The 20940-nt window shown below is 46.0% G+C and overlaps 1 protein-coding gene across 3 annotated transcripts in view; it reads right to left on the reverse strand.

Moving 5' to 3' along the window:
* LOC147120494 (mucin-13-like) overlaps positions 1-20940 on the reverse strand; it is a 170608-nt gene that overhangs the window by 32182 nt on the left and 117486 nt on the right. For all 3 annotated transcript variants that reach the window (XM_085986498.1, XM_085986500.1, XM_085986499.1), the window contains exon 20: positions 20277-20414. In XM_085986498.1, the coding sequence (XP_085842624.1) occupies positions 20277-20414 (138 nt within the window). The remainder of the gene's footprint in view (positions 1-20276; positions 20415-20940) is intronic.

Below are 20940 nucleotides of genomic sequence, written 5' to 3' on the forward strand. Positions count from 1 at the left end.
GGTACCCGCCGCCCCTGAAACTTACGTGGGGCGGGGTTTTGGGCGGGGTGGTGTCAGGACCCCCGAATTCGGGATTTTTCCCCCCCACACACGCCTGAAACCCCACCTCACGGCCCACTGAAAATCTAGCCCAAAGTATTGATTTAATGTCTCTGCCCATTATAATTTCTCCTGTCTCTGCCTCTAATGGGCCCAAATAACAACAGAAAATGCTGGAGACACTCAGCAGGTCAGGCAGCATCTGTGAAGAGAGAAAGGTCGATGGTGGGGTGAAAGGTGAGGACAAGGGGAACTCTATCGTGGTTCCAGGAGGGAGGGGCAGGGGTGAGGGCAGAAGTGCGGGAGATAGAATGGACACGGTCGAGGGCCGTGTCAACCACTGTAGAGGGGAATCCTCGGTTGAGGAAAAAGGAAGACATGTCGGATGCACTGGCATGGAAGGTGGCATCGTCAGAGCAGATGCGGCGGAGACGGAGAAACTGGGAGAATGGAATAGAGTCCTTACAGGAGGCGGGGTGGGAGGAAGTGTAGTCCAGGTAGCTGTGGGAGTCAGTGGGCTTATAGTGAATGGTTGACAATAACCTATCCCCAGAGATGGAGACGGAGAAGTCGAGGAAGGGAAGGGAAGAGTCGGAGATGGACCATGTGAACATAGAAACATAGAAGATAGTAGCAGGAGTAGGCCATTCGGCCCCTCGAGCCTGTTCCGCCATTTAATGAGATCATGGCTGATCATCCAAATTCAGTACCCTGTCCCTGCTTTCTCCCCATATCCCTTTAGCCTTAAGAAATATATCTAACTCCTTCTTGAATATATTTAATGAATTGGCCTCAACTGCCTTGTGTGGTAGAGAATTCCACAGGTTCACCACTCTCTGGGTGAAGAAATTCCTCCTCATCTCAGTCCAAAATGGCTTACCCCTTATCCTTAGACTGTGACCCCTGGTTCTGGACTCCCCCGCCATCGGAAACATCCTTCCTGCATCTAGTCTGTCTAGTCCTGTTAGAATTTTATAAGTTTCAATGAGATCCCCTCTCATTCTTCTAAACTCTAGCAAATATAAGCCTAATCGACCCAATCTCTCCTCATACGTCATTCCTGCCATCCCAAGTATCAGTCTGGTGAATCTTTGCTGCACTCCCTCCATGGCAAGAACATCCTTCCTCAGATAAGGCGACCAAAACTGCACACAATACTCAAGGTGTGGTCTCACCAAGGCCCTGTACAACTGCAGTAGTGAAGGTGAGGGAAGGGTGGAAATTGGAAGCAAAGTGAATGAAATTATCTAGTTCAGGGCGAGAGCAGGAAACGGCACTGATACATTCCCACTGTCCAGGGCCCCAAATACCTCTTCCAGGTGAAACAGCGATTTACTTGTACTTCTTGCAATTTAGTATACTGTATTCGCTGTTCATGATGTGGTCTCCTCTATATTGGGGAGACCAAACACAGATTGGGTGATCACTTTGCGGATCACCTCCGTTCAGTCCGTAAGGGGGACCCTGAGCTTCTGGTCGCTTGTCACTTTAATTCTTCACACCACTCCCACTCAGACCTCACCGTCCTCAGCCTCTTGCATTGTTCCACGGAAGCTCAGCGTAAGCTCGAGGAACAGCACCTCATCTTTCGATTAGGCACTTTACAGCCCTCTGGACTCAACATAGAGTTCAACAATTTCAGATCATAACCTCGGCCCCTATCACATATATTTTTTAATCCACACTTTTTGTTTGTGCCTTTTGTTCTTCTCTCCCACATGGCAGCTGTCTTTTATTCTGCCAGCGCAATTCACACTTCATCTAGAGCCATCCTTTGTTTCTTAACCTGTCCCATTACCATCTCCTTTTGCCTTGAATATCTCTTAATGTCTCTTTAATTCTCCTGCCTTCCATCCTATCACAGACCTTCTCTTTTGTTCTTTCATCCCTACCCATTTCCCAGCCCCTAAACTTGCTTTAAAATCTGTTCCATTTCCTGCTTTTTTCCAGTTCTGACGAAAGGTCATTGTCCTGAAACGTTAACTCTGTCTCTCTCTTCACAGATGCTGCCTGACCTGCTGAGTGTCTCCAGCATTTTCTGTTTTTATTTCAGATTTCCAGCATCTGCAGTATTTTTTAATGGGCCCACGTTTACTTTCACTAATCTCTTCCTATATTCATACCTATAGAAATACTTACAATCTGTTTTTATGTCTCTTGCTAATTTACTCTCATATTCGTTTTTCACTTTCCTTTTCAATTTCTTGGTCCTCCTTTGCTGAATTTTCAAATCCTCTCAATCCTCAGGTTTACTACTCTTTTTGGCAACATTATGTTATGTTCATTAATAAATAGACATTCTTATTATGAACACAGCTAGCTTCTAGCTAATCATTTATTCAGTACACGTTCTCTAGGTACAGTATCTGTAGAGATGCTGCATGTGTGCTCCTTTGTGCAGGCTGCCATCTTGACTGTTGCCTTGTGGGTAGCCTAGCCTCATGGGTAATGTAGTCTTAATATATATATACAGCTGGGTAGTGTAGTCTTATACATACAGCTATATACAGCTCTACTGCTCCACCTAGTATCCACCACAGAATGACATGTTATTGATCACTACATCCTCCTTTCTTTGAGGTTTAACAAAATCAATATCAATCAACTTTCAAGAAAACAATAAAGATAATATCAGTAACACTTTTGTTAGTGCTCTATAAACATAAACATTTTCAAAACAGTCAACACATTTTCAAAGCTTTACATTGTACTCAAAGATTAAGTCTATCAGGCTCTTTTACTTCACGTGTGGATCTTCTCAACACGGGTAAGTCTGATGTGTCTTCATGAGATTGTTCTGGCGGTGAATGACAAGATGCAGTTGCGGCATTGTCATCAATCTGCTCTTGTATAGATCGAGGTCTCCTTGCGATCTTTGCTTGGAGAGGGTTTCAGTGTTTCCTTCACTCTTCATGCCATAACTCTCAATGTAGTCAATACACTCTCGAAAAACTGCTGGCAGCTGGATCCCATCATACAGCATAGTCCTCTCAGCAGCCTCGGCTAATGGAACACCAAAGATTGGCCTGAGGAAAGAAGGAGTATCCACCAGAACTGCTTCCTGCTCTGGTGCAGGCTTCTTCTTTTTCTTTTTCTCTTTCCACTGCTTATCAACATCTGCTGCGGTTATATCTTTGGACTTTTTCTCCTTGTGTTTTTCCTCTTTGTGCTTTTCTTCCTTTGGCTTCTCTTTGATCTTAAAGTCTTTTTCTTTCTTCTTGGAGAAACTAGGCTTTTTGAAGACATGGATACCCTTTGGCCTTTTCATCCTTGATGGGCTCTCTGCTTCATCACCTGAGTCATCTGGTCTGCTTATGGCACAGTTTATACGGTAAACTCTTTTGACCAGTTCTAAGTCCTCACAAGCTTTGTCACCCAGTAGTGAATCAAGCCTTTCAGCCACAACAGAAAACATGAGATGATGCACTTTGTCTTTGACTGTCACTTTAAGTCTGCATACACCTAAGCTATCTATTTTCTGTCCATTATAGCTCTTCAGTAGTACTGACTTTTTCTGTATTTTGGGCTTTTCTTTCATATTGTTAATGTCACTCATACTGATTAAGTTTGCTTTTGCCCCAGTGTCCAGTTTCAATGTAACTAATGCTCCATTTATCTGCAGTGGGATCATCCATTTGTCCTCTTTTGCTGCATTAACTTTATGTTCAGCATTGTCTATTTCTGAGGGCTGCACATTTTCTGTATCTTTTTTGATATCGTCACATGACACCATTCCTACAAAAAATGTCTCACTTAAATCAGTGTCCTCAATCACATTAACTTGTTGCCCTTTCATTGTTTTTACTTTTGAAAAGCATTGTTTGGCAAAGTGATTCTTTCCATTACACTTTGTGCACATTTTTCCAAACGCTGGGCATTGTCTTAACTGGTGTTTGTAACCACAGCGTTTACAATTAAAAATTTCATCCTCCGATTGCTTTTCATTTCTGTTCTGCCCACGTTTCTTCCCCTTGTAGGACACAGCACCGACAGCAGCATTATCACTCATTACATTCGCATCATTATTGATTTCACTGAAAGTCTTCGCGTGATTTCAAGCTAGCTCGCTGGCTTGGCATATTTTCACCGCATTTTCCAAATTTAGTTCCGTTTCTCTCAACAGACGTTCCCTGACTTTTTTATCATGAATACCAAACACAATCTGGTCACGAATCATGGATGCTTTGAGCTCAGAGAAATTACATGTCTGTGCTTTCAGTTTCAGATCAGTTATAAAGCTATCAAAAGTCTCATTTTGTTGCTGTGTCCGAGAACGGAAGATGTATCTTTCATACGTCTCATTCTTTTTGGGAGAACAATGTGCATCAAATTTCTGTAGCACATCATCTAATTTATCTCTGTTCTCCTCTGGATTAAATACAAATGTATTAAATACCTCTATCGCCTGTGGGCCTGCAACCGTAAGCAGCAACGCTATCTTCCTTGCATCTGGCTTCGTACCAAATCCGATGGCTGTAATGTAGAGTTCGAATTGCTGTTTAAAAGTCTGTCAATTGTAGTCGATTTTTTCTGTGAGTTTCAAATGCTCTGGTGTCTTCAAATTCTCCATGTCGCTTTTCACAATTTTCAGCAGATCTTCACCACCCTGGTACCATGTTATGTTCATTAATAAATAGACATTCTTATTATGAACACAGCTAGCTTCTAGTTAGTCATTTATTCAGTACACATTCTCTAGGTACAGTATCTGTAGAGATGCTGCATGTGTGCTCCTGTGTGCAGGCTGCCATCTTGACTGTTGCCTTGTGGGTAGCCTAGCCTCATGAGTAATGTAGTCTTAATATATATATACAGCTGGGTAGTGTAGTCTTATACATACAGCTATATACAGCTCTACTGCTCCACCTAGTGTCCACCACAGAATGACATGTTATTGATCACTACACATTATACGCCTCTTCCTTTGATCTAATACTATCTTTAACTTCTATTGTTAGCCACGATTGGACCACATTTCCTGTGGGGTTTTTGTGCCTTAAAGGAATGTATACTTCTTGTAAATTATGTATTAATTCTAAAATGCTAGTCATTGTTTGTCTACCGTCATACCTTTTAATGTAGTTTCCCAATCTACCTTAGCCAACTCGCCCCTCATATCTACATAGCTAGCTTTGTTTAGATTTAAGACCCTAGTTTCGGACTTAACTAAATCACTTTCAAACTCAATATAAAATTCGTATTATAGTCACTCTTCCCTAAAGGCCCCTGTTAATGAAAGGTCGCATCTGACTAACATGATTGAATTTTTTGAACAGGTAACAAGGAGGGTCAATGAGGGCAATGTGTTTGATGTAGTCTACATGGATTTTAGCAAGGCTTTTGACAAGGTCCCATATGACAGACTGGTTAGAAAAGTAAAAAGCCATGGGATCCAAGAGAAAGTGGCAAGTTGGATCCAAAATTGGCTCAGTGGCAGGAAGCAAAGGGTAATGGTCGACGGGTGTATTTTGAGTGGAAGGCTGTTTCCAGCGAGGTTCCCCAGGGCTCAGTACCCGGTCCCCTGCTTTTTGTGGTATATACCAATGACTTAGACTTCATTGTAGGGGGCATGATTAAGAAGTTTGCAGATGATAAAAAAATTGGCCGTGTGGTTGATATTGAGGAAGAAAGCTGTAGACTGCAGGAAGATATCAATAGACTGTTCAGGTTGGCAGACAATTGGTAAAATGGAATTCAATCCAAAGAAGTGTGAGGTAATGCATTTGGGGAGGGCTAACAAGGCAAGAGAATACACAAAAAATGGTAGGGTACTGAGAAGCGTAGAGGAACAGTGAGACCTTGGAATGCATGTCCGCAGATCCCTGACGGTAGCAGGACAGATAGATAAGGTGGTTAAGAAGGCATACGGGACACTTTCCTTTATTAGCCGAGGCATAGAGTATAAGAGCAGGGAGGTTATGCTTGACCTGTATAAAACACTAGTTAGGCCATAGCTAGAGTACTGCGTACAGTTCTGGTCACCACATCACAGAAAAGATGTGATTGCACTAGAGAGGGTACAGAGGAGATTTACGAGAACTGGAGAATTTTAGTTATGAGGAAAGATTGGATAGGCTGGGGTTGTTTTCTTTGGAACGGAAGCAGCTGAGGGGAGACTTGATTGGGGTGTATAAAATTATGAGGGGCCTACATAGAGTAGATAGGAAAGACCTATTTCCCTTAGCAGAGAGGTCAATAACCAGGGTGCTACACCCCTTCCCCTTCGCCCAGCACCTTCCCATGCAAGCGCTGGAGATGCAACAGCTGCCCTTTTGCCTCCTCCCTTCCCACTGTCCAGGGCCCCAATCACTCCTTCCAGGTGAAACAGCAATTTACTTGTACTTCTTGCAATTTAGTATAATGTATTCGCTGCTCACGATGCGGTCTCCTCTACATTGGGGAGACCAAACGCAGATTGGGTGACCGCTTTGCGGAACACCTCCGTTCAGTCCGTAAGGATGACCCCGAGCTTCCGGACGCCTGTCACTTTAATTCTCCACTCCACTTCCACTCAGACCTCACCGCCCTCGGCCTCTTACACTGTTCCAATGAAGCTCAACGTAAGCTCGAGGAACAGCATCTCATCTTTCGATTAGGCACTTTACAGCCTTCTGGACTCAACATAGAGTTCAACAATTTCAGACCATAACCTCTGCCCCTATTCTTTTTTTCCATTTTTTTCTCTCTCTCACATGGCAGCTGTCTTTCATTCTGCCATCGCCATTTACACTTCATCTAGAGCCATCTTTTGTTTATTAACTTGTCCCATTACCATCTCCTTTTGTCTCTTAATCTCTCCTGCCTTCCATCCCTTTTGTTCTTTCCTCCCCTCCCACTTTCCCTGCCCCTGCTCTTGCTTAAAAACCTGTTCCATCTCCAGCTTTTTCCTGATGGTCATCGACCTGCAAAGTTAACTCTGTTTCTCTTTCCATAGATGCTGCCTGACCTGCTGAGTATTTCCAGCATTTTCTGTTTTTATTGCATAGATTTAAAGTAATTGGTAGAAGGATTAGAGGGGATTTGAGGAGAGCTTTTTTCACCCAGAGGGTGGTGGGGGTCTGGAACTCACTGCCTAAAAGGGTGGTAGAGGCAGAAACCTTCATCACATTTAAAAAGTACTTGGATATGCACTTGAAGTGCCGTAACCTACAGGGCTACGGACCAAGAGCCGGAAAGTGAGATTAAGCTGGATAGCTCTTTTTCGGCCGGCGCAGACACAATGGGCCAAATGGACTCCTTCTGTGCCATAAATTTCTATGATTCTATGATCACACAAACAGATTGCACGACACTCATTGACACACTTCCCTCTCTCTTGCAGGACAAGTCGGTGCACATCGGAAGCAGCAGGAGCTAACCGGAGGGGGACAGGCCCGCCTGCATGCCCTAACCCCCATGGAGGAGACGGTGCTGGCTACTGTTGGAACAGCAATTGCTGAGTCCATGGCCAGCAGCGGGGCTGAAACCATCGAAGATGACGGACTCCTCAAACCTAATCCTCCTTCTCACATCCCAATTACTCCTCATCCAACAATCTCTTCTGAATTACAAGTTGCAGATGGTACAAGCCTGCACCTCTTATTTCCCCCCTCCCCTCACCACAACTTTACTCTTGTGCCTTTCTTCTTTCAGACACCCAAGAAGTGCAACTTGGGCAGGCAGTGGAAGGACAACAAAAAGACAGTGATGATGAAGACAAACCATCACTCGCTTTCACACTCGCGGCCACCAGCTCAGCGACTGACACTGTGCATAATTTAAAGGATAGCATAAAATCATAGAATGGTTATTGCACAGAAGGAGGCCATTTGGCCCGTCGAGCCTGTGCCAGCTCACTGCAAGAGCTCTTCAGCTAGTCCCACTCTCCTGCCCTTTCCCTGTAGCCCTACAAATTGTTTTCCTTCAGGTACTTATCCAACTCCCTTTTGAAAGCCACAATTAAGTCTGCCTCCACCACCCCCTCAGGCAGTGTATTCCAGATCTTAACTACTCACTGCCTAAAAATGTTTTTCCTCATGTCGCTTTTGGTTCTTTTGTCAATCACCTTAAATCTGTGTCCTCTGGTTCTCGACCCTTCCACAAATGGGAACCGTTTCTCTCTATCTACTCTGTCTAGATCCCTCATGATTTTGAACTCTTCATCAAATCTCCTCTCAACCTTCTCTGCTCTAAGGAGAACAACCCCAGCTTCTCTAGTCTATCCATGTAACTGAAGTCCTTCATCCCTGCAATCAATCTCGTAAATCTTTTCTGCACCGTCTCTAAGGCCTTCACGTCCTTCCTAAAGTGTGGTGCCCAGAATTAGACACAATGGGGGAGAAATTGAGTATAGCCCCGTTTGGGGCGCCAGCCTTGCCAGGGCGCTAAAAGTAGCGCCCCGGAAACATTCGCGCCCCCGCACCGGAAATTGAGTAGTTGTGCCCCAAAGGGAAGCGCGGCGCTACTGGAGGCGCCCTGCATCCCTCTTGGGGCGCTGCGAGTGAATATCGTGGCGCAACATGCGGCGCTGCAGTATTGCAGGCCTTCCGCCCCTTCTTAAAGGGGAGGGGCCTTGTGCAGCGCGATCTGGGGCCCAGCTGAGCCCCCGAGGATTGGGAGTGCAGGCAAAAGAGACCGGCACCGAAGAGAAGTGCCGGGCTCTTGGAGCGCAGCCGGCACTCCGTGGGGGGGGGGGGGCGTTCAGGAGGTCGGGGACAGGAGCGCAGGCAGGTGCTGGCAGGCAGCCAACAACAAAAATGGCCGGCCCGCACCTCGCCTTTAATTTGCGCCTCCCCAGCCGCAGGTAGGCCCCCCTGACCCCGTCGGACATAGCGTCCGGTGGTAAATCAGGGGGCGCTGCTGAATATCGTGGCCGGGGCGTCAGCGGGACACTGCGCACATCGATGACGTCATCGGCAGCGGCGCAGCGCTAACGGTTAGCGCCACCACTAACGTCCCACGGAATTTAGCGGGAGGCGTGGGCAGTGCTGTGCCCGGGCGCCAGTTGGCTTGCGACCCACTTAGCGCCCTCTTAAGGCGCTAACGGGTGGCGCAACCAACTGAATTTCTCCCCCAATACTTCATCATAACTTCCTTGCCTTTGTACTCTATGCCTCTATTTATGAAGCCCAGGATCCCATATGCTTTTTTAACTGCTTTCTCAATCTGCCCTGCCACCTTCAACGATTTGTGCATATACTCCCAGGTCTCTCTGTTCATGCACCCCCTTTAGGATTGTACCCTTTAGTTTATATTGCCTCTCCCCATTCTTCCTACCAAAATGTATCACTTCGCACTTTACTGTTTCATCTGCCACGTGTCCGCCCATTTCACTAGCCTGTCTATGTCTTCTTGAAGTCTATCACTCTCCTCCTCACTATTCACCATACTTTCAAGTTTTGTGTCAGCTGCAAATTTTGAAATTGTACTCTGTACTCCCAAGTCCAAGTCATTAATATATATCAAGAGAAGTAGTGGTCCTAGTACCGACCCCTGGGGATCACCACGGTATACCTTCCTCCAGTCCGAAAAACAACCGTTCACCACTACTCTCTGTTTCCTGTCACTTAATCAATTTCGTATCCATGCTGCCACTGTGCCTTTTATTCCATGGGCTTCAACTTTGCCGTCAAGCCTATTATGGGGCACTTTATCAAACGCCTTTTGGAAATCCATAAACACTACTTCAACCGCATTGCCCTCATCAACCCTCTCTGTTACCTCATCAAAAAACTCAATCAAGTTCATTAAACATGATTTGCCTTTAACAAATCCGTGCTGGCTTTCCTTAATTAATCCACACTTGTCAATTGACTGTTAACTTTGTCTCTGATTATCATTTCTAAAAGCTTCCCCACTACCAAGGTTAAAGTGACTGGCCTATAGTTGCTGGGTTTATCCTCACACCCTTTTTTGAACAAGGGTGTAACATTTTCAATTCTCCTGTTCTCTGGCACCAACCCCATATCTAAAGAGGATTGGAAGATTATGGCCAGTACCGCCGTGATTTCCTCCTTAACCTCCCTCAGCTTACTAGGGTGCATCTCATCTGGTCCTGGTGACTTATCAACTTTAAGTACAGACAGCCTTTCTAGTACCTCCTCTTTATCAATTTTTATCTCATCCAGTATCTCCACTACCTCCTCTTTCACTATGACTTTGGCAGCATCTTTCTTCTTGGTGAAGACAGATGCAAATTAATCATTTAGTACCTCAGCCATGCCCTCTGCCTCCATGCGTAGGTCTCCTTTTTGGTCCCTAATCAGCCCCACTCCTACTCTTACTACCCGTTTATTATTTATATGCCTATAGAAGACTTTTGTATTCTCTTTTATGTTGTCTGCCAATCTATTCTCATACTCTCTCTTTGCCCCTCTTTTTTTCTTTTTCACTTCTCCTCTGAACTTTCTATATTCAGCCTGGTTCTCACTTGTATTCTCAACTTGATATCTGTCACACACGCTCTTTTCCTGCTTCATCTTACTCTCTATCTCTTTCGTCATCCAGGGAGCTCTGGCTTTAGTTGCCCTACCTTTCCCCCTCGTGGGAATGTACCTCGACTGTACCCGAACCAGCTCCTCTTTAAAAACAGCCCATTGTTCGATTACAGTTTTACCTGTCAATCTTCGATTCCAATTTACCCGGGCCAGATCCGTTCTCATCCCACTGAAATTCGCCTTCCTCCAATTAAGTATTTTTACTCCAGATTGCTCCCTGTCCTTTTCCATAGCTAATCTAAACCTTATACTATGATCACTGTTCCCTAAATGTTCCCCTACTGACACTTGCTCCAATTGACCCACCTCATTCCCCAGAACTAGATCCAGCAATGCCTCCTTCCTCATTAGGCCAGAAACGTACTGATCAAGAAAGTTCTCCTGAACACATTTCAGAAATTCTTACCCCTCTCTGCCCTTTACACTATTACTATCCCAGTCTATATTAGGATAATTGAAGTCCCCCATTATTACTACTCTATAGTTCTTGTACCTCTCTGCAATTTCCCTGCAAATTTGATCCCCTATATCTTTTGCACTAATTGGTGGCCTAGAGTGTAATGGCAGTTCTAGTATTTTTTAACTCTAACCAAATAGATTCTGTCCTTGACCCCTCCAGGACATCCTTTCTCTCCAGCACTGTAACATTCTCCTTAACCAATACTGCCACCCCACCTCCTTTCTTTCCTGAACACCTTATATCCAGGAATATTTAAAACCCAATTCTGCCCTTTTTTGAGCCAGGTCTCCGTTATCGCCACAACATCATATTCCCATGTGGCTATTTGCGCCTGCAGCTCACCAACCTTATTTACCACGCTTCATGCGTTTATACACATGCACTGTAAACCTGTCTTAGACCTTCTTGTATTCTCTCTTAGCCTGACCCCACCTACCCTCACTATTTCTTACTCTAGTGCTATCTGTCTCTCCCCATCATTTGGGCCCTTTGTTTCAGGAGGTGGTCACCCTGCGGCATAAGAGTGAGCAGGCAGAGAGGGAATGGGTGACCGTCAGACAAACAAGGAGGGCCAGGCAAGTAGTGCAGGAGTCCCCTGAGTGCATCTTGCTCTCCAACCAATATTCAGTACTGAATACTGGTGAGGGCAATGGTTCCTCTGGGGAGTACAGCCAGAGCCAAGTCCATGGCACCATGGGGGAGGAGAAAGCTTGGGAAGGCAATAATGATAGGGGATTCAATAGTTAGGGGAACAGACAGGCGTTTTTGTGGCCGCAGATGTGATTCCAGGATGGTATGTTGCCTCCCTGGTGCCAGGGTCAAGGATGTCACTGAGCGGCTGCCGAACATTCTGAGCAGGGATGGTGAACAGCCAGAGATCGTGGTCCATATTGGTACCAACAACATAGGTAGAAAAAGCGATGAGGTTCTGCAGGCAGATTTTAGGGAGCTAGGAAAGAGATTAAAAAGCAGGACCTCAAACGTAGTAATCTCTGGATTACTCCCTGTGCCACGAGCTAGTGAGTATAGAAATAGGAGGATAGAGCAGATGAATACATGGCTGGAGAGATGGTGCAGGAGGGAGGGGTTCAGATTCCTGGGCATTGGGACCGGTTCTGGGGCAGGGGGGACCTGTACAGGCCGGACGGGTTGCACCTCAACAGGGCTGGAACAAATGTCATTGCGGGGTGGTTTGTGAGTGCTGTTGGGGAGGGTTTAAACTAATTTGGCAGGGGGGTGGACACCAGGTTGTAGCATTAGAAAGGATTGAATTTCTCCCCCTAAGATTCTTAAAAGTCGTGCCTACCTTTTTCTCTGGCCACTTCTCTCGCTCTCTTAGCTAAAGTCTTTATTCACATGATTATTTATAGTTATATTAATTAGTTTATTTAATTAAGTTAGTGAAAAAAAATTAATACTCACCCAGCAATCACCTACCTGCTGTCCTGTGATGTCACTCCTTGATTTTGCTGTTCTTTTGGAATTCACCGGATTTGTACTGCCGCCTCCTTCCAGGTCTGCCATAGAGCGGGGATCTGCAGATAGTGAGACACAGGGCACGAGTGAGCTGCAGCCAGGGCAGGGGGCAGGTGCAGGTGCCAGCTCATCAGAGGGTCATGCTGCACATGAGTTCTGCTGCAGAGGACTCAGATGGGGTAGGCGACAGAAGAAGGTTGATGGGTATGGACAATGAAATGCTTGGTGCATTGGGAAGCCTGCCTGAAGTGCGGCGTTCAATGTAAAGGAGAGTGGAGGAGTCCGGCACCAACTTGGCACAGGGCTTGGAGTCCATCCTTTCCAGCATGGAAGTGGTGGCCAACTTTATTAGCACACTTGTGGACCCAACCATGATGCAGCGTCTGATGGCCGATGTCTCAGCTTCCACCAGAAATCTGAATGCTGCAGTGGAAGCTTAGACTGAAGTCATGCAATCTCAACTTGCTGCCATGCAAGCTCAGACTACTGCCATCATGGCTGTGAATTCCAGTGTTCAAAGGGGTTTGCAGGGTATCACAGTAGTCCAGTAATCTGTCCACCAACAGATTACTCGGATTGCTGAGGCGCTGCCCTGGGGGAGTGGCAGTGACTCAACCAAGTACGAACCTGCTGTCCTCTCTCAGGATGACAGCATACGTTCCTCCACCCCTGCCACTCTGCCAGTGCCGTTGCAGTTGCCTGTCAGCCAGCAAGCCCAGTCTGCTGCCGGCCATGCCAAGATGGTGCAGTCTGTAGCTGGGTCTTCTAGGCCCAGAGCTGTTCGAGGTTGTCCTCCAAGGCCATTTGCCGTCTCCTCTACTGAAATTCGGCAGCTTTCCACCAGCCATGCCGCAGCCACTGGGGTAGCACTGTGTAGGAGCACTAGGGCAGGCAAAGGCACGCCGAAGACAGGCACTAAGGGAATACACAAGGGTAATTAGTTAACATTTGTATGCAATATGGCAAGATTCCATTTATAAATTTGGTTTTGAATGTTTATTTTGTGGTGGCTTTTATTTTTGCATTGTGGCCAATTCAACGATGTGATGGTCAGTGTCAGAGGGAAGGTAAGGAGCATGGGACTGGTGCTGAATGGGGAATTGGGATTGTGGTTACTGGTATCTCACTCGAATTCTTCATGTATAGCTCAGACAGAAAGGGGCTGTCTAGGTTGCTGCCTCCCTTCCTCTTCATCCTCTTCTTTTTCTTTCTCTAGCTCCTCCGCCTCCTCCCTAGCAGCTTATCCTGCTCTGCGTGGCCTCTGCTCATTCTCCAAGTCATGCTCTATTCCAAGGGGAAGGCCTACTAGGGCACCCATGTCTGGGAGCAACTGATTTGTGCAGAAGTCTTGATACCTGGGATGGCACGAATGATGTATGAGGAGAGATTGGGTCGATTAGGCTTATATTCGCTAGAGTTTAGAAGAATGAGAGGGGATCTCATTGAAACTTATAAAATTCTAACAGGACTAGACAGACTAGATGCAGGGAGGATGTTCCTGATGGCGGGGGAGTCCAGACCCAGGAGTCACAGTCTAAGGATAAGGGGTAAACCATTTAGGACTGAGATGAGGAGGAATTTCTTCACCCAGAGAGTGGTGAACCTGTGGAATTCTCTACCACACAAGGCAGTTGAGGCCAATTCATTAAATATATTCAAGAAGGAGTTAGATATATTTCTTAAGGCTAAAGGGATCAAGGGATATGGGGAGAAAGCAGGGACAGGGTACTGAGTTTGGATGATCAGCCATGATCTCATTAAATGGCGGAGCAGGCTCGAGGGGCCGAATAGCCTACTCCTGCTCCTATCTTCTATTTTCTATGTTTCTAAGTCAGGAAAAATTCCTTCAGCACTCCCCTCACCATTCTTTGTAGACTTTAGCAACTTGAAACACTATGGAAAGCACCAAACACTTGTAGAATCGTACCAACAGCCAGAAGAAAGTATTTGATGCTCCCTTTAAATAGCGCTGGTGGGAGGTCCTTCCTGCTACTTAACATGTTTTCAGCCATACGGTTAAGAGAGGTCTTCAGCTGGAGCGTTGAGTTCCAAAATGGCAGCACTGGCGTCAAATCAGCGTTGCACACTGATTGACGTCAAGATCTGCCCGCTCTACATACTTCTGGCGGATGTTTGCTGCACATGCGCTAACACCTTCACTAATATGGCGTACGGCACGCTTGACGGCAGAAGTGCACGCAGCGGATTGGACACCATTTTGGTCCCCAAACGGCACCAATAGAGCCCAAACAACGGGTGCTACCAACATGCACGGGCACCATGATGCGAGATGTGCCCACGCCATTCAGAAAGCGCAGGCAGCATGTCAATTTGGTGCTGCCTGCTAATGAACTTGATAGGAGCACACAGCCTAGTGAGGAACGCACTGCTGACAGGCTGTGTGCTCAGCAGGGGGCCGAAGTTCATGTCGCTGGAGCGAGGCTAGTTGGACTCAAAGCTAGCTGGCTCCTCTTCGAGGCAATCTGCAGCTCTTAAAGCTGAATTGCCTTCTGCACATAAAAAAGTGTAAAATCCCTCAGAACTCGGCAGTCTCCAGCTCTTAAAGCTAAGCTACTTTCTGCACATAACAAAATGCTAAACGTGCTTCAGCACTAACACAAATGGCTCAACAGACCAGGGAAAGGGAACCCAGGAACTCGGACGCAGCAGCCCAACTTTTGTGCAGGGTGTCAATGCACTGTTAGAGAGGTCCTCTACCCGCAGGAGGCCAGGAGGCCTTCCAGAAAGATCGCCGAGGCAGTCCTGCCAGCAGTGTCATCCTCAGGACCTGGTTCCAGTGCCCAAAAGATGTTTCATGACCTCAGACCAGTGGTCAAGGTCAGTGAATTCACCTTCAAAAGCCGCTCTCTACCAACTGCACCACTAGCCTCACACACTGCTCAATGCATGAGCCGCCCCCCCCACAATAATTCAACTACCATCCCCTTGGAGGAGACGGTGTGGGCCATTCTTGGCAGATGCATGGCTGAGCCCTTGGTGAAAGAATATAAGATGCCGGTATGCTCATTCGTTATCCTCCTTCGCATATCCCACTTCCCCCTCATCCCACAATCTCTTCTGATTTACAAGTTGCACAAGGTGTCAGCATGCACCTGTTGCTTTCCCCCATCCCCTTACCACAACCCTACCCTTGTGCCTGCCTCATTTCAGACATCCAAAAGGTCAAGCCTATCCAGCCAGTAGTTAGCCAAGAAGAGGGAGAGGGGAGTGAAGAAGAAGAAGAAGAAGAAGAGGGAGAGGGGAGTGAAGAAGAAGAAGAAGAAGAAGAGGGAGAGGGGAGTGAAGAAGAAGAAGAAGAAGAAGAAGCACCATCACTCGATTTTGCACTCCCAGCCACCAGCTCCTCGAAGTTATCCTGCAAGGCCAACTGCAGTGTCCCCCACTGAAAGTCAGCAGCCTTCCACCAGCCGTGCTGCAGCCACTGGGGTAGCACTGCGTAACATCACAAGGATAGGCAAAGGGACACACAATGCAGTCACTAAGGGAATGCACAAGGGTGATACGTTGATTTTTTGATGTAATAGTGGATGCATCTATGGATAAAGTTGGATTGGAACGTTTACTTTGTGGTGGCTTTTATTTCAGCATCGTGGTCAACAGGATGCTGTGATGGTCAGTAACAGAGGGAAGGGAAGGTGTGGGACAAATGTTGAAAGGGGAATTGGGGTTGTGTTCACTGGCACCACAAGCGGATGATTCGATCCTGGATATCCCAGCCAGAAAGGGGCTATCTGGGTTTCCTCCTTCCTTCTGCTTTTTCCTCTCTGCTTTTCCTCTTCTGCTTCCTCCTCTTCTGCTTCCTCCTCCCTCTGCGAGCAGCTTGTTCTCTTTGCTGCCTCTGCTGCATTTCCATGTGATGCTGCAGCCCAAGGGGTCTGCAACTAGAGCCCTCAAGACTGGGAGCAAGTGTTCTTCTCAGTCAAAGCATTGCAAATGTCCAGCAGTACTCCCAGCACTCCCTGCACACTTTAACAACCTTTTAAATGTATTGCACCAAGCCACTACTCCAATAAAATGTAAAACAAACCGTCCAAAAGCAAAAATCTAAACTTACCTGAAAGATGTTTGTGCCCCTTTAAGAAGCGCCGGCAGCGTCTCCGTTATACTGCTGCATACACGGTCTTCCGTGCATGGTTTGGAGAGGGCGTTATCAAGAGCGACGATGTCGAATCTCACAGATCGCGCGTCAATTCAGGTGTCTCTGATTGCAGTGGGTGAATTAGGCAGGGACCCTGGATCCAGGAGGCAGGTATAAAGGGACTTACCTTCTGGATGCAGCAGTCCTCACCTTGCTGTAGCTGCCAGGTTTTACGAGGTGTGGAAAACCCGACCAGCTACAGTTAAACACAAAGTGAAGGTTAAAGAAGAGGCTTCCAGGGTCATTATAATATTTAAATTCACGTCCCGTCTCCTGGCAGCGGGTTGGCTGCCCGCCCCCATTCCGGCTCCTGTTCCACCTCCATTAAAACCGGAAGTGGGCGGGTTGGAGACAGGTTCAGGTCAGGATTCCGATTTTTAACAATTTAACAACCCCAACACTCCAAACCCACCTTTTTTTTTAGGTTAAAATTCCCCCCACTGTTCAGACCTGGGAGCTGCAGAATGCCCAGCATTAGATACAGTTCCTGAAGTTTGTGTTCAGCTTCACTGAAACAGTATAAGCCCTAAAATGAGAGGCCAGAGTATGAAAGGGAAGAGGAGTTAAAGTGGTGAGCCACAGGAAACTCAGGGTACTGCAATGAGATGATATTGGACAGACTTTTCATGCTGCTGTTACTGTTCAGCGGGAAGGTAATGATATGTTCGTCCTGCTACGCAATGGATAAGCCACTTGTTTGATCCATCTGTGCACTTTTAATTGGCTTATATTACTGGTGTCCACTCTAGGGGCCTGGAAGGATCCACAGGTATAAATGTTGAGGGTGGTGGTAACCTTGATTTCCTCCGCTTCCATCAAACTCAAGGGGAATGCTGAGTGCTATACCCATGCCGTTCAATTCAATTGTAGCAACATGTGTCAGCTTTGCTCAGTTGGTAGTATTCTTGCCTTTAAATCAGAAGGTCATGGGTTCAAGCCCCACTCCAGGACCTAAGCACATAATTTAAGCTGTCACTTCAATGTAGTACTGAGGGGTGCTGCATTGTTGAAGATGCTGTCTTTCAGATGAAACATTAAACTAAGGCCCTATTCAAATGGATAAAACAGATCCCATTGTACTATTTGAAGAAGAGCAGGGGCATTCTCCCGGTCAGCATTTATCGCTCAATTAACATAATCAGAAACAGGTAATTTATCTCATTAAATAAAAACAGAAAATGCTGGAGATACTCAGCAGGTCAGGCAGCATCTGTGAAGAGAGAAACAGAGTTAACGTTTCAGGTCGATGACCTTTCGTCAGAACAGGAATAAAGCAGGAAATGGACATCTAGGGCCATGTTTTGTTTCTTAACCTGTCCCATTACCATCTCCTTTTGCTTTGAATATCTCTTAATGTCTCCTAACCTCTCCTGCCTTCTCTATCCTATCACAGACCTTCCCTTTTGTTCTTTCATCCCCTCCCCACTTTCCCAGCTCCTACACTTGCTTAAAAATCTGATCCATTTCCTGCTTTTTTCCAGTTCTGATGAAAGGTCATCGACCTGAAACATTAACTCTGTTTCTCTCTTCACAGATGCTGCCTGACCTGCTGAGAATCTCCAGCATTTTCTGTTTTTATTTCAGATTTCCAGCATCTGCAGTATTTTTTTTTGTAATTTATCTCATTGTAGTTTATGCAACCTTGCTGTGTGTAATTTGGCTACTGCATTTACCTATATAACAGTGACTACACTTCAAGAGTAATTTTTTGGCTTTAAAATATTTTGAAACATCCTGAGGATGTGAAAGGTGCTATACAAATGCAAATTATTTCTTTAACCATTAATGGAGCTTTGAGAACACAAAGTTCTCAGTTTACTTTAGCACCTAATTAATAAGCATTGGCCTAGAAATTCGGTGGCGCCCCAACTCGCCAAGGCGCAGGAAGTACCGCCCCGGAAGGAGTCGCGAGCACCCGCCGGAAATTCAGTTTGAGCGCCCCAAACGGAAGCGCGGCGCTACTCGAGGCGCCCCGCATCTATCTTGGGGTGCTGCAACTGAAGTTCGCAGTGCGACATGCTGCAGCGCCACACATTGTGGCACGGCGCGCTGCAGTACTGCAGGCCTTCCTCCCCTTCTTAAAGGGGAGGGGCCTGCTGTAGCGCGATCTAAGATCGCGAGTGCCGGCAAAAGAGCCCAGCACCAAGGAGAAGTGCCGGGCTCTTGGGAGACAGCCGGCACAACACGGGGGGGGGGCCTCAGGAGGCCGGGGACGGCTGCGCGAAGAGGTGCTGGCAGGCGGCCAGCAAAAAAATGGCCGCCCCGCACCTCAGTGCCTCTATCGCCGCAGGTAGTCCCCCCTGAACCGGTTGCAAATTGCGACCGGCGTTACAGCAGGGGGCGTTACCAAATTTCGCGATCAGGGCGGTAGCGGGGTGCTGCGCACACCGATGACGTCATCGGTGGCGGCGCAGCGCTAACGGCTAGCGCCGCCATTAGCGCCCCGCTAAATTTCGCGGGAGGCATGGCCAGTGGCGCTAAACCCACTAAGTGTCCTCTTTGGGTGCTAACTGGTGGCGCAGCCCACCGAATTTCTAGGCCATTATGTTTATGTTAAATTTGGTCCTCAATAAACCTGCTACCAGAAGTAATGAGACTATCATGGTTATAGATTTAAGTTCATTAATCAAGGGCAACAGGCACATGGGAACACCACCACCTCCAAGTTCCCCTCCAAGTCACACACCATCCTGACTTAGAAGTATATCGCCGATCCTTCATCGTCGCTGGGTCAAAATCCTGGAACTCCCTCCCTAACAGCGCTGTGGGAGTACCATCACCACACGGACTGCAGCGGTTCAAGAAGGCGGCTCACCACCACCTTCTCAAGAGCAATTAGGGGTGGGCAATAAATGCTGGCCTTGCCAGCGATGCCCACAGCCCATGAATGAATATAAAATTTAAATTGTTAGAGTTATTACATTGCATTAGCAAACAAAATCTAGTGACAATACTGTATTTGAATACATATCTATATTTGAGGCTTTACAATAGCAAATATTTTATCACTTGCTTTCACTTTTTATAGAAGCAACTATTTCACATATGTGCACGCCTTCCCATTCATTATGGTCTCAATGCTAATTGGGTGCTAAGGAAAACTGGGAACAACTGTAAAGTTTCTTTTAAGGATTACTTGGACAGACGTTTTTTTGCTTATACTAATATCTCAGGTAATGTTGAATGTGTCAAATAAGAAGCATTTTAAGAATTCTCTGGGATTGCTACATCACAGGTCTAGTTTTTACCAAACATGCTTTGCTTAAATACATAACCAGAGAGATCAGGATTGAATCAGTTATAAAGTGAATGCAGAAAATTAGGAGCAAAGGATATAATTACAAATTATATCAGCACAGTCTTAAAAAAAGACTCTCACGCTTTCATTACAATGCCCAGCCTAAACACTAACATCTCAAATAGGTGTATACAGAGATCCACAGAGGGGCCCTGCTAAAAGCTTTCTCCTCATTTCTCCTGCAATGTTAACTTCTCTTTAAAATGCAAGCAATAGAAAATTATATTTTAAAGGGCACATTATTTTGAAAACTGTAATTAGTAAAAACATATTTCAGTGCTGAGCCATGATCCCAACAAAAACTGTATACCAATCAGAACTGTAGAACTTTAACATTGATATATAAAATCAGGTGTTAAATGTAAATACCTATGCATTCTGTGTCATTCTTAAAGATTTTATACCATTCACTTTTGCAGACACACTCAGCTGGTAATCCCCTGGGCGCCTGTAAACAACTTGAAGTAGTTTTATGGTCACACATAATCTCTCTGCAAACAGACACAGCTGTTGAAGAGCAGAACAAAATTGGAAATTAATTTCCAAACATCTAATATACACACTAAAAATCTTTGCAACCTTATTATATAGATATTTCATACACATTAACTGGCACCTACAGCCGTAATTTCACATTGTTGTGAATATTGTTTGAGCTTTGATAAATTTTAAGTAACTATATCATTAACATTTTCAAACTTTATACAGTGCTTGAGTCTAAATCTTCCTGGTATGTACTGGTGGCAGGGAACTTCACCCACTGCTCGCAGATATTGGAAAATCACAAGGAGACTGGCAGAAGCACCAGAGATACAGTGTTAAAGGCTGAAAATGGTCACTTATGCCATTTCTCAAGGGGTTCTGCCAGTCTTCTATGGTTACAGCAGGAGACATGTGGTAGTCCCGTGGATTTCAGGGCCTCGATCACCAACAAAGCTCTTCCTGCTCTCAGGTATTTAGGGTAATAATGCTGTCTTCATACCGTGTCACTGGGATAACTGTTCCTCAGGTGCTAAGTACACGGCAAGTGAAA

Source organism: Somniosus microcephalus, chromosome 4, assembly GCF_052327205.1.
Source record: "Somniosus microcephalus isolate GS21.2 chromosome 4, FLI_Smic_1.0, whole genome shotgun sequence".
In the NCBI taxonomy this organism is placed as follows: domain Eukaryota; kingdom Metazoa; phylum Chordata; class Chondrichthyes; order Squaliformes; family Somniosidae; genus Somniosus; species Somniosus microcephalus.